At 35.2% G+C, this 20,755-nt stretch overlaps 1 protein-coding gene across 4 annotated transcripts in view; it reads right to left on the minus strand.

The window, feature by feature from the left end:
- Positions 1–20,755, minus strand: part of dlp (glypican dally-like) — a 326,011-nt gene that overhangs the window by 93,299 nt on the left and 211,957 nt on the right. For 3 of the 4 annotated variants that reach the window (XM_074115927.1, XM_074115929.1, XM_074115928.1), the window contains one exon: positions 16,775–16,819. The exons of the other annotated variant lie outside the window; for it this stretch is intronic. In XM_074115927.1, the coding sequence (XP_073972028.1) occupies positions 16,775–16,819 (45 nt within the window). The remainder of the gene's footprint in view (positions 1–16,774; positions 16,820–20,755) is intronic. 4 annotated transcript variants of the gene reach the window in all.

Genomic DNA, 20,755 nt, shown 5'->3' on the forward strand with positions numbered 1-20,755 from the left:
ACATTCGACCGCACTTGTCGAGCCTTTTTCGGTCTTGGCGATCCAGAATGCCTCCACTGGGACGATTGAGCCTTAGTTTCGACATCATATCCGTAAACCCATGTTTCGTCACCTGTTAAAACACGTTTCAGTAGATCCGCATCGTTGTCGACTTCATTGAGTGACTCTTGAGCAACTTCCATTCTCCGCTGTTTTTGTTCGAAATTCAACAATTTTGGAACAAATTTTGCTGCCACACGTTTCATACCCAAAACATCCGAAAAAATTTCATGGCATGAGCCAATTGATATGGCAACATCATCAGCGACTTCTCTGATTGTGATTCGGCGATCGTTCATAACCATTTCTTTCACTTTTTTCACGTTTTCATCGGTTGTTGATGTGCTTGGACGTCCAGGTCGTTCGTCATCTTCGCGGCCATCTTGGAAACGCTTATACCACTCGTAAATCCTTGTTTTACTCATAGCAGACTCACCATATGCCTTTATTAACATTTCACACACTTTATTTCATTTTTTACGCAAAATTTAATACAAATTCTTTGATCCATTTTTTTTAACAAACAAAAATCGCCAAGCTTGAAAAACACGTCTAACCTTTACGGCTGCCACTTAAGAAGTAAACAATGAATATTACTGAAAATTTTATCGTACTTCAGGGGCATGTGTACCAACATAATAAAAAAAAAAAATTTACAATCAGACTCTTCAAACCCGCGAAATTTAAAAATTCCCGTTACTTTTTGAACACACCTCGTATTTCTAGAACAGTTATCTAGTTGCCAAAAATTGGTCTAAAGTAATTGCATCAAACTAAATTTAAAATCTAATTAGCAAAATGAAATTTTCTGAAACACTGACACTGAGAGAACATTGAAATAAAAATGTGTACAACTTTACTAAACATTTAATAAAAATATTTTAGATTAAAATAAAAACCGTACAATGAAATAGAAGCATTTTAACTATTAAATTTTTTGTAGAATGGCTCCCCAGGGAAATAAGTAGAAAAAACAAAAAAAAAAACATTCTATGCAGATCTGACCGCCATTTGGTTTTTCTTCTCTAAGAGGGAATAATGATGGGAAAACGAATTTTCATTTATATAACGGCAGTCTTGTAGCCAATGGGCACTTTCCCAAAATATTTTGGGGAAAATCAATAAAATTATTAATTTTTAAAGTTGGCTATACACGTACAAAATGTTGTGTTTCCGGTTCAAATGATTTCCTACAAAATCGAGATTTTTGGCGAGCAGTAAATTTAGATGATATAGAATTTTTTACTACACTAGCTACTGATAAGAAATTATTGGAATCATTTTCATGCCTATGTACTTTGACTGTGATTAAGTGGAGATGAAAATGGCCCTCTGTATTGTAATTTGTAAATACCATAGTCTGTTTGCTAGATGAGATTTTTTTTTTTACAATAAGAGATTCTGCAAAATTATAAGCCTAAAAAGATTTTGGGATGGAATTTGTACTGAAATAATAATGTTTCTCCCATTACACGACCCAATTAAAAGTTCGGGATAAAAAAGAAAAAAGCCACCGGTTTTTGGTTTTTCCAGTGCTGGCGTACAAAGCCTCGCCTCAAGTATAATTCTGCAAAAAAAGCCTAATACAGATGAACGATTTTCCTGCATTTTCCATTGTCGATTTTTGTTTTTGTAAAGGAAAAACTTCCGATTCTTTGTACACGCATTAATTACACCCGTTAACTTTTAATAAACCTATAATTACACCTAAACTACACTAAAGGGTACTTATATTATTAAAAATAGATTCATATTATTGTTCTTGATTTAAATTGTAGAAAGAAAAATTATTATAATAGTATAATAAATAATTTGGATATTTTATACAAAACACGCAAACTTTAAATCATATCTTTATTAAGAAAAATTACACTGATTAACACATCAAAGGTTAACCCTCAGAAACTGTCATAAAACTATATTAATCTTAGTATTATACATCACGACAGGAGTCTTTGGTCAACTAGATCGATTAGCTAAGGGGTTAACCTAAGGTGGAGGGGGGCTAAATTAAAGAGGGGCCCCCATTTTGTTTTATATTCAAAATAAATTTCGGCCTGAACATTTACACGAATTTCTACAACCATTTCTAAGATTCTATCTTGAACATTTTTATTTTTAAATTCTGAATCATTAAACATTATTAATTGTTACTAATACTGAACAGTTTTTGGAACCGTACATTACCAGAAACAAGAGTAAAGCTTACAATTTGTAACTATATTAGGTCCAAAAGTAGAATATTAAACAAAGGAATTATTAGGTAAATTTATAATTGGAGGTGAATAACATTAGATATTTATGGGAAGATTCTAAAGTGACCAAAATGAGCCTACCCTTAGCCAGAACTTTGCGAAATTAGGAGCAATTACTTAAAGCTTAAAGCCTAGAAAAGTAATTGTAGGTAGAGCTTTATGTATAACTAGCAATTAGGTGTCGTTGACGGAAACGGGAGCTCAATACTTAATCGATTAACTTACTTCATAACCACTAAACAAACACCCATTACAAAATCAAGTAAGTAAGTAAGTATGCCTATTTTTTCAGGCGGGCTTTACGTCCAACTACCAATTAGGTGTCGTGGACGGAGGCGACTAGCTTTAATATAAATTTCTTTTATTAACCATTAAATAAAATCCAAGGCCTAAGACCAGGGAATCGAACCCAGTACCATAATGCATATTAGCTTTGCAGTTCTCGCCCCTTAACCGCTCGGCTACCGTGGCGCCCTATTTCAACATCAATTTCGGTCGGTAAATTTTTATCTCGAAATTTGTAATCCATGGACCGATGATGATGCTTCCAGGACAATTTATGTACTTTAACCCAATAATGTTTCAGCAATAAGAATAAAATTAAAAGACTCTGGATTGGTGAGAAAAAAAAAAAAAATAGATGCTACACACTTTGAACGATTAACCAAAATTTTGTTTAACAATGCAATAGCTCAATAAAAAATACCAATTTTGGGGGAGGAGATAAAGCCGTTACTTTGGATGCTTCAATGGATCGTCAAGTGACAATCGATCGACAAGTTGGATAAGGTCATTAAAAAAAGAAAAGTATAAAGGTTGGCGACTGGTGTTGTCCACTATTTGCACTATATCGGAAACCAACAATGCTGATAGATTTTGTTGAGAATAATCGAAGTATTCCATTCAATTGGCACTGATCAGCAGAGAAAGATCGATCCTTACGAAGTGACAATGATCGCCCACATGTTTCACAAATCACACAATCAAAAATCTAATAAGATCGAAGTGCTACATCATCCACCACCGCATTGCCCAAAACTCTCGACAATGAATTTCAACTTCTTTTAAGCAACCGAATGACTTTCAACGCTGAAATAATGGTATTCCTCGAATCCCGAGGAGGATAAATCGACTTTAGTTTTCGATTAATTATGAACGATTTATCGGCTGAGCTTACACAACATTAGTCTATCCTCTGAAATCCGCCATATTTGCATCCAAATCAAAAACAGACCACCAACTATGAAACTAAATCCCAAATCCCTTCTCTATTCATACTGTTCCTACTATAGGTTAGTTTACATGAAATTGCTTTATTGTTCTATATTTAGAGCAGCTAATATAGATGGTGCCTATATCTACCACAATTGTTTCTACCCAAATTACATTTAACAATAGAACCCACCATTTGTGCTAAACAAACGGGATTATTTGTACCAGCAAACCAAGTAGGAACATACTTGAAGATGTAGGAGTTGATCGATAAAGTAACAATACAAGTTGAGTCTTCCTCCAGGTCCTCTGGACCTACCTGGAGCAGCTGTTGTACGTGATATTTGTTCAACAGACTACCCTTTCATCTTCCTAATTAAACCGGTTGTCTGCCAAAGCGTACGTATTTATACAATACATTTTACCAAGATAAATTAAAAATTATTTTATTATATAGATAATTTATACTTCTGTCTCACTTAATTTTCAAATATGAATATATTAAAAATAAAATATCGATTTTACTTCTTTTAATAAATCGACGATTATTTATTTATTCGATGAAATGTGACATGCCTGACTGGGAACAGATTCCTGCGAGAGAAGTTAATAGAGCTGTATCCTGGCAACCATCCAAATCATCTAATTTGCATTTTAATAAGCTCATTATCATTTCTGAACAAATTATTTATAAAATTGAATATATTTTTTCTATTTATTCGCCTGATACATATCAAAGCATTCTCCGCTGCTATGGAAAGTCTCAAATTCCAGTTTAATGTAAGTCAATAACGTTTGGGATGTTTGGGATAACCACTTATGGCTTGTATGTTTTCTTTTTTCCTGGCCAGTATTCCAGTTTGTTCAAGTAATGGCAGTGTTTATCTGGTACCAGGTTAGAATAGTTGACTTTCTTTAATATTGGTAGAAACCTAGTTTTGTGCTATTTTTTTCATTATTGTTTCAAATTCTCCAAAATTTAACCTTCTATGTATATCTCATTAACTAATATAACTAGAACATTGTAATTTGTACCATTTATAGAGGAAACCTTTCTCTACAATTCGGTAAAGATTTCATTGAATTCTCAACAGTACGAAGAGAGATATAAAGATTTGAAATTTGAACGAATATGCAAATCTCCAAAATTGAACCTTCTATTGTATATCTCATTAACTATTATCACATTGCTACTTATACCAGTTATCGAGCAAACTTTTCGTAGGGGGAGCCCCTTAACCTTTTCAATCTGCTAAATTTTATCAATATCGGGCTAAGATTTACGGAGTTATTAGCAATAATAATTTTGGAGGGTGCTTTACATAAATGAGGCTAACTCCTCTCCCATTCAATGTACAGCGTCAAGACCCCCAAAAGGCACATCTATATGAGATTCCGAATCGAATGACACCTCATTCATGAAAATCGGTTCACGCGTTTAGGCGTCAGTTTAGCCAGTATTGCAGCACTAATAGTATCGTCATTTTGATTATCATTGCAATGGAAGCAAATTGCTTGAAGTTAAGCTCTTAAAAAAAGAAAAAAATATTTATTATATTCTACATTCATTAAAATCGGTTGAGGCGTCGATAATTTGAATCGATTGTAATACTTCCCCTTAGTAAGAGTAAGAGCAGGATGACTCTTTACGGTTACATAGGGGAGCCCTAACCCAGTCATCCTGCTAAATGTTTTGAAAATCGGGCCAAGATTTACAGAGTTATTAGTAATTAATAATTAAGGAGGGGGCCTCACTTACATGGGGCTAACTCCTCTCCCATTTTATGTACAGCGTCGAGACCACCAAAAGGCCCATCTATATGAGATTCCGAATCGAATGACACCTCCATTCATGAAAATCGGTTCACGCGTTTTAGGCGCTACGCTCTTTACAAAAAGGTAACAACAACAAGAAGAATTTCTGAAAATGCTGTTTTTGCCCATTTCCGGCACTTGTTTTCTCGAAATCTATTAGATCTGGGTTGTTGCAAAAAAAAAAAAAAAAATACAGTCATAAAGGAGAACTTGGCCTATATTATATAGGAAATTAGGGAATTTTATCTTTTATAGAAAAAGAGAAAAATAAAATACAATAAAATAGGATGTTTTTCAAAGTTACGCTTTTTCGTGCACTTTTTTGACGATCAACCCTTAAATCTACCTAACGGACAATTTTAATAAAATCAACAAAGCTTTCACATGTTCATTCATCTTCAGATACTGTTTTTATCAGTAATTAATTAATTTAAAATTGAAAAATAAAATATTTATTAGATAATTACCCCCACCTGAACGGTCCTTCAACTACAAAACCGTTGACAACGCATTAATTGAAGCATGAATTATTTATCAGATAAATGAATTGGCTAAATTATTTATAGTAATGTCACTATATATACCATTGTGAAACCTACTAAAGCCATCAATTTAAAGAGATATCCATGAGTGAAGGAGCAGGAGGAGCGGTATATTAACAAATAGGGGCAACATCCTGTATAATATTATAGACACAAGAACTTCCGGCCTAATTTAGACAAAAATTTTTGGGGCTCTCATGGAGTCCGCTGGTAAATGATTAGTTTTAATAGAATGGGTAAGCACTTCTCTGGGTTCTATTGGCTTAAAGATATATTGTCTCCTGATGAACTCCATCCCCGCAACTCCCTCGACCACGAGGAATGAGAGATGCCAGATGCCTTGAATGTGAGGGAATGCCTTGTATGTGCACCGCCCACTCACGCTTGGAATCTAGATCTAAAAGCTCTTACAAAAGGCGGTATTTTTAGTTGTTTTTTTTGTGAATGAATATAAAACTGTGAAAGAAGCCAGCTGACTCCTTGGGGCAGCCAACAGGTGAGGCAGGTTGAATGGTGCAGGTTGCTTAACTGCTCTTTTTTTTTAATTTTATTTTTAAAGCCTTTTATGATGTTCTGGGAGTATCCAGAGTGAAATTTTCTATAATATCGCCTCAGAATCTTCTTGAAATTTTTAAACATGCATTCATCTCAAATATACAAAGGAAATGCTTTCAGGAACACAGTATTATTAAAAAGAATTCTTTCATTTTATTTTCAGAGCAGAAAGTGAAACACTAAATGACTTTAGCTGTAAAATAACAGAACTGCAATTAAATATTTAGTTACTCTAAATCAATAGGAATAGCTCACAATCTATCCATTAAGGTGGGCATTATGCCATACGAGTATTTCCAAAATGGCGTGAAATTGGTTTGGTCCAAAGAGAAAACAAAATCTAATAACAAAGAGTATTGAGTATTCCTGTAGGGTATTCCAGGCTATCCAAACGTTTTGCCTTGCCAAACGTGATCTCTTTTAAAGAGTACAATTTGGATCTGTAAAAATAGTACGCAACTACGTGAGTTTAGTTCAAATAGCTGAATGCAAACTCCCCTTAGTTCATTATCATTGACAACCAATCTTATTTAAAAAAAATTAAATACTATAGAGAAAACCTTAATTCTGTGGATTTCCATTTTTTTAAGTCACTTTTTTTACAGTTTTAGATGCATCCAATTGACATTGATCCACTTGTACGCACGCAGTAAGAATTAAGTTCAAAGAATATCAATTAAGATATGCGCCACGGTAGCCGAGCGGTTAGAGGCGAGACCTGCGAAGTTAATATGTATATTGTTCGATTCCCGGTCTTAGGCCTTGGATTTTATTTAATGGTTAATAAAAGAAATTTACAGTAAAGTATGTTTGCTAGTCGCCTCCGTCCATGACACCTAATTGGTAGTTGGGCGTACTGAAAAAATAGGCAATTATTTTACTTTTTACATCAATTAAGATTCAACGGAACATCGATAAACAAACTGGAAATCGATTCAGTAAAATGGTACTTACAGGAAACGTTTCGCTAATAATCAAACTTTAAACAAAGCTGCTAATCCACATATTCAGGGCAGATATTGGTCTAGCGGTCAAGAGCGTGGCTTTGTAAGTGGGAGATCCCCAGTTCAAATTCCGCTTATGACTGCTTTTTATTTGTTAGGAAAAAATTGTTTACAGTACTGTAAAAAACAGTTTTCAGAATGAGCTTCCGGCCTCCGTCCACGACACTTTTTTTGGTAGTTGGACGTTAAGCCCTGCCTCCAAAAAATAGACGATTAAAAGTAAAAGTAGAAAGTAAAGTAATCGTCTATTTTTTCAGGCGGGGCCTAACGTCCAACTACCAATTAGGTGTCGTGGGCGGAGGCGGCTAGCAAACATACTTTACTGTAAATTTCTCATATTAACCATTAAATAAAATCTGAAGCCTAGACCGGGAATCGAACCCAGTACCACAATACATATTAGCTTCGCAGGTCTCGCCTCTAATCGCTCGGCTACCATGGCGCTCTAAAATAGGCAATTACTTTACTTTAATTTAATCCACATATTCCAGAAAAGGCTCTAATCAGAAATCAGTCTACTAAAAATGCATTTTAAAATTTTCTGCATAGTAAATAAAATTCGAACAAAAAGAAATTGTTTCTTTGTGTGCATTACTGCATCTCACTGTGTTTCACCAAAATTATGCATCTCTCCTTTTTAACCTTTTTTTTTTTTTTTTTAAAAAAATTAAATTTGCAGTTCATTAACAAGATAACAACAACATTAACGGATGTTACAGGGGTAAATTTGGATGACTTTAGAGCAGGTTATGTTTTAAAAGGAAGTTAAGTCTTATTCCACGAAACAACATGTTGAAGGGTGCAATGTATTGGCTAATGTCCAATTCGTTGTTAATTTTGGCTAACATTTTTGGAAATGTTTACGTTTTTGTTTTTATTTGAGTATGTACGAGAGTCGTTTGAAAAGTCCGTGCAAAAATAAAAACTACTTAATTTTTTGGGGTAAACCTTTTTTATTTTTCAACATAGACTCCTTTTAGGCTTATACACTTCGTCCAACGCTGCTCTAGTTTGTTGATCCCTTCCGAATAATAGGATTTGTCCAAGTCTGAAAAATAGCCATTCGTTTCTGCAATCACCTCCTCGTTTGAATAAAATCTTTTTCCCGCCAGCCATTTCTTCATATTGCGACCACAACTGCTGAGGTGTGAGCTGGTGCGTTGTCGTGATGGAAAAGGACTTTTTTGTGGGCCAATCGTGGGCGTTTTTCTTGCAGCTCGGTTTTCAAACGGTCCAATAACGATGAATAATAATGCACCTGTAATAGTTTTACCCTTTTCCAGAAAGTCGATGAGGATTATTCCTTGCGAATCCCAAAAGACAGTCGCCATAATCTTTCCGGCCGAAGGAACGGTCTTCGCCTTTTTTGGCGCAGATTCTCCCTTGGTAACCCATTGTTTAGATTGTTCTTTGGTCTCAGGAGTGTAGTGATGTATCCATGTTTCATCCACAGTGACGAAACGACGCTGAAAGTCCTGCGGATTCTTCTGGAACAGCTGCAAACCGTCCTTGCAACACTTCACACGATTTCGTTTTTGGTCAAGCGTGAGCAATCGCGGCACCCATCTTGCGGATAGCTTTGTCATGTCCAAATGTTGATGCAAAATATTATGTACCCGTTCATTCGAGATGCCCACAGCACTAGCAATCTCACGCACCTTCACTCTTCTGTTTAATCAACACACGAAATTCTTTTTCGTCCATTTTTTGAAAATCACACGACTTCCTCGATTCAAACGAATGCCAAACACAAAGAAATAGACCGATCTGGCTGAAACTTGGTGTGTGTTCTTCCAAGAGATGCTACCAACTAAACATAACCTCGATACGCGCCAGTGGTGCCATCTCTCTGACTTTGCACGGACTTTTTAAACGACCCTCGTAAATATATCTCTCAGTCACGACAAGGACAGTTTAATTCAGTGAACAATAAAGTCATTTTAAACACAACAGTAATGAAATCAATTGAAGCTTTGAAATGCATACAATATTAATTACGACAGGACAATAGCAATAATGTTGATAATATTTCATAACTAATAATTATCCCAATGAAAACACCAATATTACTACTACCAACAAATAATTTCAAAACTGCTCCATTTCAATATTGCAAAGTAATTATGGATATTGGGAACAGTTTTAGACATGAGGTTTTGGAGGCGGTATTATTGGGCTAACATGGACCCAAAGCATGCGTTTGACAATGCCGAGAGTGTCCTCCATTGCCAGACCAAACCACATTGTTAATAGGTTTTGATTGATCGTTTTGAACCAACAATGCAAAGTAGATAGAATATTATCTATTCCATAATTTGTAATTAAATATCGATTTTGGGATTACCATTTTTTTTTTACTTTTCCGGAACTTATCTTATTTTTTTTTTAAGACGGAAGTCAAGCTGGAGAAATTACCTATTTTTCCGGTCACACCTCTTTCGTTACCTCCTCTTTTTAGGAGCTACTAAAATCTCTTTCTAATATCGATCGATCATGTCCCTTAGGTCCTCACTATTTACTTTAATAGGCAGACACTTCGGCTCTTATCTGTGTCTATAAAGTTAAATGCATTATCTAACATATTGAAATGTTACGTTCGTTTGTCTGAACATAATCTATGTTAGATCTACTCAAAAGCATGACATTACTGTCAATTATAAACATGTTGACTTCCGACGATAACATTCAAAATACACTAATGTAAACAATTTTGACGTTTTAAAATGAACCCTGACAGCACCCAAAATGTTTATTTTTTGCTTTTTTTTAAAATTTCATTTAAAGGGAATTGAATGTTCGACAGAAAAAAAATAAGTTTTGATATAATCGAGCACAAGTTTTTTTTGGTTTTTCCAATTAAGCTACAGCTAATTTTTTCATTTCTTTTTCCCGAATTTTCACATGTACGGCTGCAATATTTTCATTTATTTATATTTTTCCTAAGTGAAATGTTAATCTTTTTTGGTGACTGATTCATTAATCCGAATGGGAAATCAATTTTTCCCAATTTCAGTTATTTTTTTTTATTTTAATTGTTTTAGGTCAAGCGTACGGCCAAGAGGCCGTAAATCATCTTCAGGGCTTCTACCAATCAACAATTGGTAGATCAATATGTAAAAAAATAAAATAAAACGGGTAACAAGTGAACCAATACCTCCAATTAAATGGAAAAACCAAATCTGGTCCGTAATAAAAAGAAACCAAAATTATGGGCCAAAAGAAGAACCAAGAACTACGATGGCGGATACGTTACTAATGCGAAAATAGATGCGCACGTATTCTAAAAAAATCTAACCAATTGTAAAGCATTAATCTTATTCACAAACGTGCATCCCCCATAGTCGCTAGATGAATGCATTTTGGTTTCCAAGTGTTAGTAAGAAGTTGGATTGCGTTCAGAGAGAGAGAGAGAGACAGAGAAAGAAGAGAGATTATAGTATTAGTCTAGATGAAATACTCTGTGGTTGTACAAGAAAATTGTGTATACCGTATCCGTTTGAATGACCAAGATGGTTGTAATACACTAGGGTGAGGGTGGGGGGGACGTACTCACGCAAAACACGTTTGCAATGCGAGAGTGCGCGCGTTCTGTACTGAATGTTGGGATTCCTTTACTTGTAGCTGTTGAGTGTCGATGTCCACAGTTTTTATGCGTTGCTATTTCTGTACGATGGTCTGTGCATAGAATAGTTGCCCAACTTATCTCAGACTAAATTATCGCTCTTAATTTTTGTAAGTAATTTTTTTTTTTGAAACAGGAAACCACTTCAAATTTATAGAATTATTCTGAGACAACCAAAAAATCACAAAAACTTACTTCCTTTAACGCAATTAACGTGATGAATGTACCTTTTTTAACTTTAATTTGGGCGAAATGGTATTTCCGTTCTTGCGATTTCCTTCGAGTTTCAAATGACACTTATTGAACACACATTACTGTAGCACATTGAGCAGATACCATCATTTTTTAGCAAATTTTAGAAATCTTACTGAATCCAGAATAATTTATTCGCAGTCTTTTCCATTTCGGAGAAATGATCAAAATTAATTTACGCATACGAGGTGTGGCTATTAAATAACGAGACTGATGCTGCTACAGAAGAACTATGCATGCCTCAAATCCTAACGACCGATAGCTGTGCAGCGTAAATCCTTCTCTTTCGATTGCAGCGTCTCACGTGTTTGTAGAGAAATCTGTCTGTAAGAGGTGTAAGTTTCGTTTTGCCGAAAACATGATACTACACATGTAGTAGAGCAACGAATTGTCGTGAAATTTCACATGAAAACTTGATAAAACCGCTACTGAAACTTATCTTTTATTAAAAGAAGTTTATGGCGATGAATGTTTATTACGTGCGCAAGTTTTTGAATGGTTCCAGCGTTTCCAAGATGGCCGAGAAGACGTCGGAGATGATGACCGCCCGGTTCGCCCCCTTCCGCGTCCAAAACGGATGAAAATATCGATTATAATTAATCAACATTACTACCGTGATGTGCTTGCTCAACTCCGAGAAAGAGTAAGGAAAAGAAAAAAAACGCGATTTGTAGAAGAACAAGTCATCAAGACAACGCACCGGCTCACACTGCATTGTCTGTCACAAGGCGTTTCTAGCCAAGTACAACATCCCAGTTTTAGGCCATCCGCCTTATAGGGCCTGACCTGGCCCCATGTGACTTTTATCTGTTTCCCAAAGTCAAATCTGCATTAAAAGTGACACGATTTCAGTCCGTTGAAGCTGTGAAAGAAAAAGCGGCTCGCGTCGTGCAGGAGTTCACAGAAAAAGACTTCCAGCACTGTTTCGAACAATGGTAAGTCCGCATGGAGCGTAGTAGGGATAGTGGAGGGGTGTATATTGAAGGTGATAATAACTAAATATGTATAAATTTAAAATAAAATGTTTTACAGCAATAGTCTCGTTATTCAATAGCCACCACCTCGTACACTTATTCAACAGCAACAACAAAAAATCACCATCAATGAATAAAATGAATCAAAACAAAACCATTTAGCCCACATTAAGCCATCTAATTAAAATAAGAAAGACATTTTGAACTTGCTGCATACAATATAGGAAGTAATTAGTACATTGACTTAAGATGGCAGGTAAATATGGACGCATGTTCTTATAATGATTAATGCATAGATGACATGGCGAAATACGATGACTTGATTACTTCGTCGAAGTAAACGTCCGTTAAAGAATTTATTCGTTACAAATCTTTCGGTAAGTATTTAATTTAAATGATTGCCAACAATGATGGTGATGATGATGATTTAGTGCAATGGGGAATGGAGGAGAAAGAACAATAAAAGATGAAGTGAAGTTGCATCATTGTGAAGTTACGAAATTTTGTAATAGCTGAGATATTTATAACTGTTACTACTGAGACAAAAAAGCCTTTGAAACATTATATAGTTGTACAAAGATAAGTTTGCATCAGATACCGCCGTTTTGTTGAGGCAATTGAATTAGGACTATATAATTACTCGTATTATATAACTATATATTACTTAATAGCAGCTGCTTGAAGGAACTAGATTTGCTGGAGATTAGAACTCTTGATAATTAAAATCCATAAGAGTCCAGATTAGTCTAATGCGCAGGATAAAAACAAATAGTTTTCAGAGTTAGGTGCTTGTATAGAGAAATCTTAAGAGAAGTTCACAGCGTCGGTTAGTTTCGTCTAACCTATAAAACAGGGGGTGTCTAACTGGCGGTCCCCGAGGTCATTTTTTTTTGTGGCCCCACGATGTACTGAAATAGAATGAAAATAGAAGAAAATTATTACGAAGAAAATAGCGCTTAGGGGAGTCGGGACACTATCGTACACGCAATTCTCTCCCTCGATCACCCTTTGGCTGCTGAAGACGAGTATACAACGTGGCCCAGTACCTTACCTGAAGGCCTGCGGACGTGTATAAACATGTTGACGCAGTTCCGGCGATGTTTGCAAGCGATATGTCTTCCACTCTAGGTGGAATTCCAGAATGATTCGGTTTTTTAAAAGACGGAAACAAGTAGGAATTCCCAAAATATATTCTTAAGTTCTCAGCCTTTGAATCCAGATATAGCAAAACTAGTACGAGGAAATCGCTGGCCAAGTTTCGAGGTAAAAAAAGAATAATTTTCGTTTTATAAATACAATTAAATAGTGTTTTAATTTATTCTATCCATATTCTAGAATCCTCACTTCAGAATATAAATTTAACAAGATTTATAAATGTGACGTGGCCCGCGTAAATCTTGCCTGAAACACCAATTGGCGCGTGTTTAAATTGAGTTTGACACCCCCTGCTATAAAATATGTGGGTTCCTGGCGGGTAACAGGGTCCAAGGTAACAGATTCTGTGTGAATAGATGTTATGAATGGAGGGATAAGGATTTTGCAGCCCATTGAGAAATATTATAGTAATTGCTCTTGCGTGCATCTATATTTTACTCTTCACCTATGTCTTCAAAAACAATGAGATGACACCGATGTGATATCGGTGAGCAACGGCAGGATATCAGGATTTTTAGAAGCCCAATTTAAAATAATAATAATAATTGTAGGAACAAAAAGACCTGTGAGTCTTCATGATTAATTTGCCAATGAGGAATGGTTAGCTGGGCGTACCGAAAAAACAAGAGATCTAAGAAGAAATAAAGTCTTTTAGCAAACAAATCAATTAAAGAAATCATCACGGTAATGATGAGGTTTAATTTTTAATGATCATATTTAGCACCTTCCAGGTTTTGAAACCCAATACTGGGATAGCCTCTCCCAATCTTGTGCATATTTATGAGCTAGACACTATTATTACAGAGCGAAACAAAGCAAAAAAAAAAAAAATGAATAAATAAGACAAAAAGCAGACTGGTCGTGCAATTAGCTGAAGAAATGATGTGATGCATTCTTGAACTCCAGTGAGACCGAAGGGGAAGTTTGGACCATTTTATAATCTGTTTGTATGTATGTACATTAAAATAATGGTAATAATAATATGGAAAGCAATTATTAAAGTGGGGGGAGGCCAATGATGGGCCGTTAAAAACTAAAACTAAGACATCGCCATCCCACGGTATAATTATAACTTATTGCTAATCATTAAAGGAGATTACAGCACCTCAAAGGCTAAGTTAGCCTATAATAGACACTCTCTCACGCGCTCTCTCTTGGGTGCCGACGGACGCTCGTTAAAGCGAGAGAAATTGGAAGAGAAGGGAGTTAGAGGGATAAGTTAAAGTAAACTTGAGCGGAAGAGTATTTTACTCTACTGAAGAAGAGAGTACGTACCAACATTCACAACAAACTGGATCTTGTAAGCTGGCTAAATTTATCTTAAGAGGCTTTAAGTATGGAAACAGATAACTTTGCTAGTTCAGTGTGTGTGTGTGTGTGTGTGTGTGTAGTAGTGAAAAGACTAAGGGTCTGGGTGGAGCCGAACTGCATTCATTGGGATAGAAGGAATGGTACGGACAATGTGAACCGGTCCTGCAGGACAGGTGTAGCAACCTCCTCCAGCCTGTACGTCCGGCTTGCATTCCTACCTACTTGTGGTACACTCAAAGTTAACCAACCCTCAGGTCAACTACAGCCGACAATTTTTCTTTTTTTTTTTTTAATAAATACCTTCTTCTGGTCCTATTTATATGCTAAATATGACTCAACTGGAATTTAAGTTGAGTTCTAAAACTTGGAAAAGATAAGATTTATGAACGAGATTATTTAGTCATTTAGGCCGATTGAGTGGCCCCATGGGGAGAAGTGGACTAGCATCCCTGTGGATATCCCAACCTAACAACGGCGATCAATACTTTTTTACACGGACACCCTAAAAGCTAACCCAGGAACTGAAAAGAGAATTTGTTACGTGCAACGATTAAGGTGAAATGAACTCTTAGCCAAATTCTAATCCATTTTCACGAACACATTTATCACATGGAAACCTCCCATTTTGTCCTTTCATATCCCCTTTCGCACCCATCGCTCAGTTTTCAAAACTTTACATTCAAATCTTCAATGAAAAGTAGCTGAATGATAGATAATTTGATTAATTTGAAAACAAGGTAGGCAAATACGAGTGTAAAGTAGTCCTATTAAGTCTAGTGAGTCGTCAACATGGTTAAAAATGAATGTATGAAAAAATTAATCGAAAAGTTTTTGTTGGAGATACTCAGGAAGGTAGCCTCGCCAAAACGTGGTCCAAACCATTATTTGAAAAGTCATATTAAATCATTTTGATTAACGTTTTTTTTTTAATCATTTATTTAGTTACAATCAACGCATTGCGTTATAAGCACCAAGGGTAACAATAACCCAACATATCACACATATCAGAGTGGAGAAGTTACCCAGCGGTAAAACTCCAAAAAAACATTCTAAATTCTACTGACTCTCGGTCATCAGTGAGGAGATCGCGAGGCCACTGTCTGGGCGAAGTGTTTTCTGGAAATGTTCTGGAAGATAAATGTTGTACAAGTGGGATTGTGATGAGATTGAATGTTAAGATGGAATTTTCTGTATCGTGTTTTCAGCCACTTGTGCTGCGCGAAAGGAATGTTCAAGTCTGTGTGAATGGTTTGATTGGTGGACGTAGAAAGGAGCTGTTTACTATAGAGCGAAGAATTTTAGACCGCAAGGCCCTGGATACTTTATAGATTTGAGCGTTTGGTTGAACCCCACAGTTTGCAGATGCCTCAAGCCCAGACTGGCTTTAAAATACTTACATATATAAGTCTTTTGTAGTCCAGAGTGAGTTTTGATCTGTTGTCGAGTAGTCTTTTCAGTTGTCGAAAGCGTCTGTTGAGTTCTGTTCTTCTTAAGTCTGAGTATGAGGATTCCATGTAGGTCTTCTTTCAAAGTAAAGCCCAAGGTAGTGGACTACGTTGACTACTGGTAGAGGAATTATATTGTAAAAGACAGGAGGAAGAGTGATGCGTCGAAGAGTGATAGTAATGTTTTGAGATTAAAGAAATTTAGTTCAGTAATTAATTGTCATATATGATTAAAAGTTCGATTAATTTCGCCCATTAAATTCAGATTAAATTTTAAATATTAAATTGTATTTTTAATCCCATTTGCTAAATATTTTATAATAAATTATAACGACAAAATTATAACTTTGATTTTGGTGTACAGATTCGTGTAAAATGCAGAATTGAATTATGGTGCAAGATGTTGCACATACAAATTTGGAATAATTTTTTGCAATATGAATAAATATACATACAGTCGACGAACATATGAATTACTAGTTACTGATTTAGCTTCAGCTTGAGGGTTTAGAAATTTAATAGCAATTTTTATGTAATATATAAATAAAAATGGATAAATAATAAAATTTAATAATTTGTCAATTAACACTCACCTAAAATGGCTCGGTTGGCTTCATGGTCTCGGACTGATCGATCATCTGCAATGCAAAAAAAGACAAAATATATCATATTATTTTCAACAATTAATTTGTGTTAAAAATACAAACAAACATCAAACACGAAACATGAACTTAATCACTCAAGTAGATTGCAATACCTGCAACTACATATATCTAAAATGTAGGAGACAAACAGATTAATAACGGTTTTCAGTCTATATTCGTTAGTTGTACCGGACGTGGTTGAAATTCACTGGAATAAATGAAATAAGAACTAGATGAAGAGGAAGAACGGAAAAAAAGAATTTGGTTGGCACGCCTACTTATTAGAAAGAAAGAGAGCGATATAATAAAAGAATATCCGGTTTAGATTAAGATCATCTGATCTAAAAAGAAGAAGACGAGTAGTGCTGTATTCTACGTGACTGACCGAAGTTAGCATATTCCGCAATAAAAACATATAGAACGGAGTTTATATCATGAGGTAGTTTGAAGAGCCCTTTTTTTAACAAGTAATAAGTCTTGCTAAGGGACAGAAAATGCCCTCTGCAAACTTAGTAATAAAAGCCAGCGTTTCATTCCATAACTTTACTTTGGCTAGAGTCAAACAGAGGGGTAAAACCACTTCTAAAACAAGCATCAGGGCACGAAAACAAGCCCCATAAAGTAGCATAAAGATTTTGCCCTTGGAAATGTTTATTAGTTCCCTTTTAAAAAGTGTCTTTTGCGAATAATGGTAAGGACAGATTTGAACTATATTGGAAATGTCACTTTACTGATGTTAATTTTGTTCTAGTTATAATTTCCAAGTAAATTTCAGTATGAAAATAGCAGCAATAGGAGGTCTTCAGAGTGTTCCTGATAGATTTTAATAATAACAGAATTGAAAACAAACAACGTAGAACTAAGCTGCATGTCTATTACGTTGAGATGCAGGATCCATTGTCTAAACTAAATTATTATTACATAATTAAATGTTAATTCCAACTACTAAAGCTTTCTTATTCATTAACCTTATTAATAATTGATTAGGTTTTAATGAATGATTTGTTAATCAAAGCACAAAGTTTCGTTATCTAATCCCTCCCTCCTCTAAGTTAGTCAGTATTGCAGCACTAATAGTATCGCCATTTTGATTATCATTGCAATGCAAGCATATTGCTTAAAGTTAAGCTCTTAAAAAGGGATAATAATATATCTTATATTCTACATTCATTAAAATCGGTTGACGCATCGATAATTTGAATCGATTGCAATACTTTCAAGGGAAGATAATACTCTAAGGAGTAAGACTAAGAGCAGGATGACGCTTTACTGTTACATAAGGGAGCCCTAACCCTTTCATCCTACTAAATTTTTTCAAAATCAGGCCAAGATTTACTGAGTAATTAGTAATAATAATTTTGGAGGGGGCCTCACATACATGGGGCTAACTCCTCTCCCATTCGATGTACAGCGTCAAGGCCCACAAATGGCTCATCTACATGAAATAAATGACACCTCATTTATGAAAATCGGTTCACGCGTTTAGGCGCTAGGCAGTTTACCAAAAAAGGTAACAACAGCAGCAATAAGAAAAAGAAGCAGATCAAGAACAATTTCTGAAAATGCCGTTTTTGCCCACTTTCGGTAACTTTTTTCTCAAAATCTATTAGATCTGGGTTGTTGCGAAAAAATCACAGTTATAAAAGAGGATGTACCCTGTATTTTAAAGGAAATTTGCGAATTTTATTTTTTGAAGAAAAAGAGGAAAAAAATTGTCAAAGTTGAGGGTTTTTCTGACGATCAACTCTTATAAAACTGTTCTACCAGACAGTTTTAATTAATTCTTTTTGAACTATCAAGGAAGCCACTGAACATTTATCTTATTTGATGAAGAGCTACAAATTTTGACGAAGAAATTTTGTTTTCCTACGCTTTGAATCCATACAGGAATTCTTGGCAAGTTATTTGTTAACAATTTAACTTAAAAACTGAACATTGGCAAATTTATCACATCAGCAGACTAAGAGTAGTAATCGATGAGAAATTTTTGTTGTTGATCCTTTAAAGGTATTTAAAATCCCATGTTAAGGCTTCTCTTAGAACTAATAAAGGACTACTGGCCCTTCTGGGATAAAAAAAAAAAGGAAAAGAAAAACTTCAAGCTGCCCTAATTAGTCTAATCTAACTGCTCAAGGAGGAACTAAAAAGAAAAGAAATGCCAGGACAAGATGAAATCCTGGTAATATGACTACAAGACTTATATTTCCTTTTACTGTCACGAGAGTCGAAGATGGACCTGAACAGAACAAAATCCGCCCATTATAAAGTGGTAATCATCCCTATGTTTCTCTAAGCCATCTTAGGACATAGAGATTTAATAATTTCAAAACGGCTACAGTCTAATTTCGCCCACCCAGTTTAATCCGTTTAACTGACCTGTACATCCAATGTTAGTGGTTAAAAAAAAACCCTACAATTTACTAACAAGATCCCCTCCTCTCTCGTTTCACCATTAAGGCGCCTCCAAATAAAAAAAACGGTTACATCCCCCTTATCTGCACTTAGTCCGGAGAGAGAGAATAAAGAAGAAGAAGAATTGGTAACATGAATAGTTTGACCTATATTTGTCTAGGTAGAGCTAGCGAGGCCAGCTGGTAGTTAGAAACTATTCATTCTTGCAGTTAGATGTTTCCGCGTGCCACTAATCACAGTGCACTGTTCCGCACGCGGATTTCTTTTCCAAGTCCTCTCTGTATGCTACATTCTGATTCATCTTTATCTGATTGGTCAAGCCTATATCCCCTCCACTTTGCGTTATTACAGCCAAAATTATGCTTAAAAATAACTAAGTCACATTATAGTTTTCTAACTCATCAATTAGTTATAATAATCTATTTAATTTCTTTGTTTTTTTGGAATTAATTTTTTACCAGACAGGCTCGTTAGTTTGAATGTAATACTTTTACCAAACGATCTGTGTATGAGAGTATGTATGTAAACACACACAAAAAAAGTAATAGATCAATCATGAAAATCGATTGGTCTACATGTGATACCGTTTGAGAATTTAAAAAAGTTAAGTAATGCCTATTTTTTTAAGCGGGGCTTAAAGTCCAACTACCAAATTAGGTGTCGTGGGCGGAGGTGACTAGCAAACATACTTTACTATAAATTTCTTTTATTAACCATTAAATAAAATCCAAGACCTAGACCAGGAAATCGAACCCACTAAACCAACAATACATCTTAGCTTTGCGGGACTAGCCTATAACCACCTAACATACTTTTTACTGTTTTCTCATATAACCAATAAATAAAATCCAAGACCTAGACCAGGGGAATCGAACCCACTTAACCAACAATACATCTTAGCTTTGCGGGACTAGCCTATAACCACCTAACATACTTTTTACTGTTTTCTCATATAACCAATAAATAAAATCTAAAACCTAGACCAGGGGAATCGAACCCACTAAACCAACAATACATCTTAGCATTGCGGGTCTAGCCTATATAACTTCTCAGCTGATGTTGCCTTTGTTTGAGAATCATTTTCGTCACTTTAAATAAAAATGAGTCTCTGTTAACAAATCAGTCAACAAGCAATCTCTTGTTTTCAGTTTCTCGCGTTTTTTTTTTATGGTTATTTTTTTAAAAAAAGGTTTACTTAAAACTTGGCATTTAATTCTAACTGTTCAAATCCAATTGTTCATTTAACTCTTAAACCCGTTTTGTGATAGGGTAGCTTTTACGATTATAGTAACTTAGAACTACCCGAAAATCGATTGGTAATCGACCTATCTTCGTGCTACAGATCTGCAGACCCTCAATTTTCTGACATTAACGTTGCACAGTGCTCGCTAATAGCCCCGTCACAACAGCGATTTGTTAGGAAAAAGCTATAGTTTGAACTGTAAATAAAATTAAATAAAAAACAATGAATTATTTCTAAAAATCAAAAAATTTACTACTTTTATAGTCTACCGACAT

This window comes from Rhodnius prolixus, unplaced genomic scaffold (assembly GCF_049639745.1).
Source record: "Rhodnius prolixus isolate KJV_2025 unplaced genomic scaffold, Rpr scaffold_13, whole genome shotgun sequence".
In the NCBI taxonomy this organism is placed as follows: Eukaryota; Metazoa; Arthropoda; class Insecta; order Hemiptera; family Reduviidae; genus Rhodnius; species Rhodnius prolixus.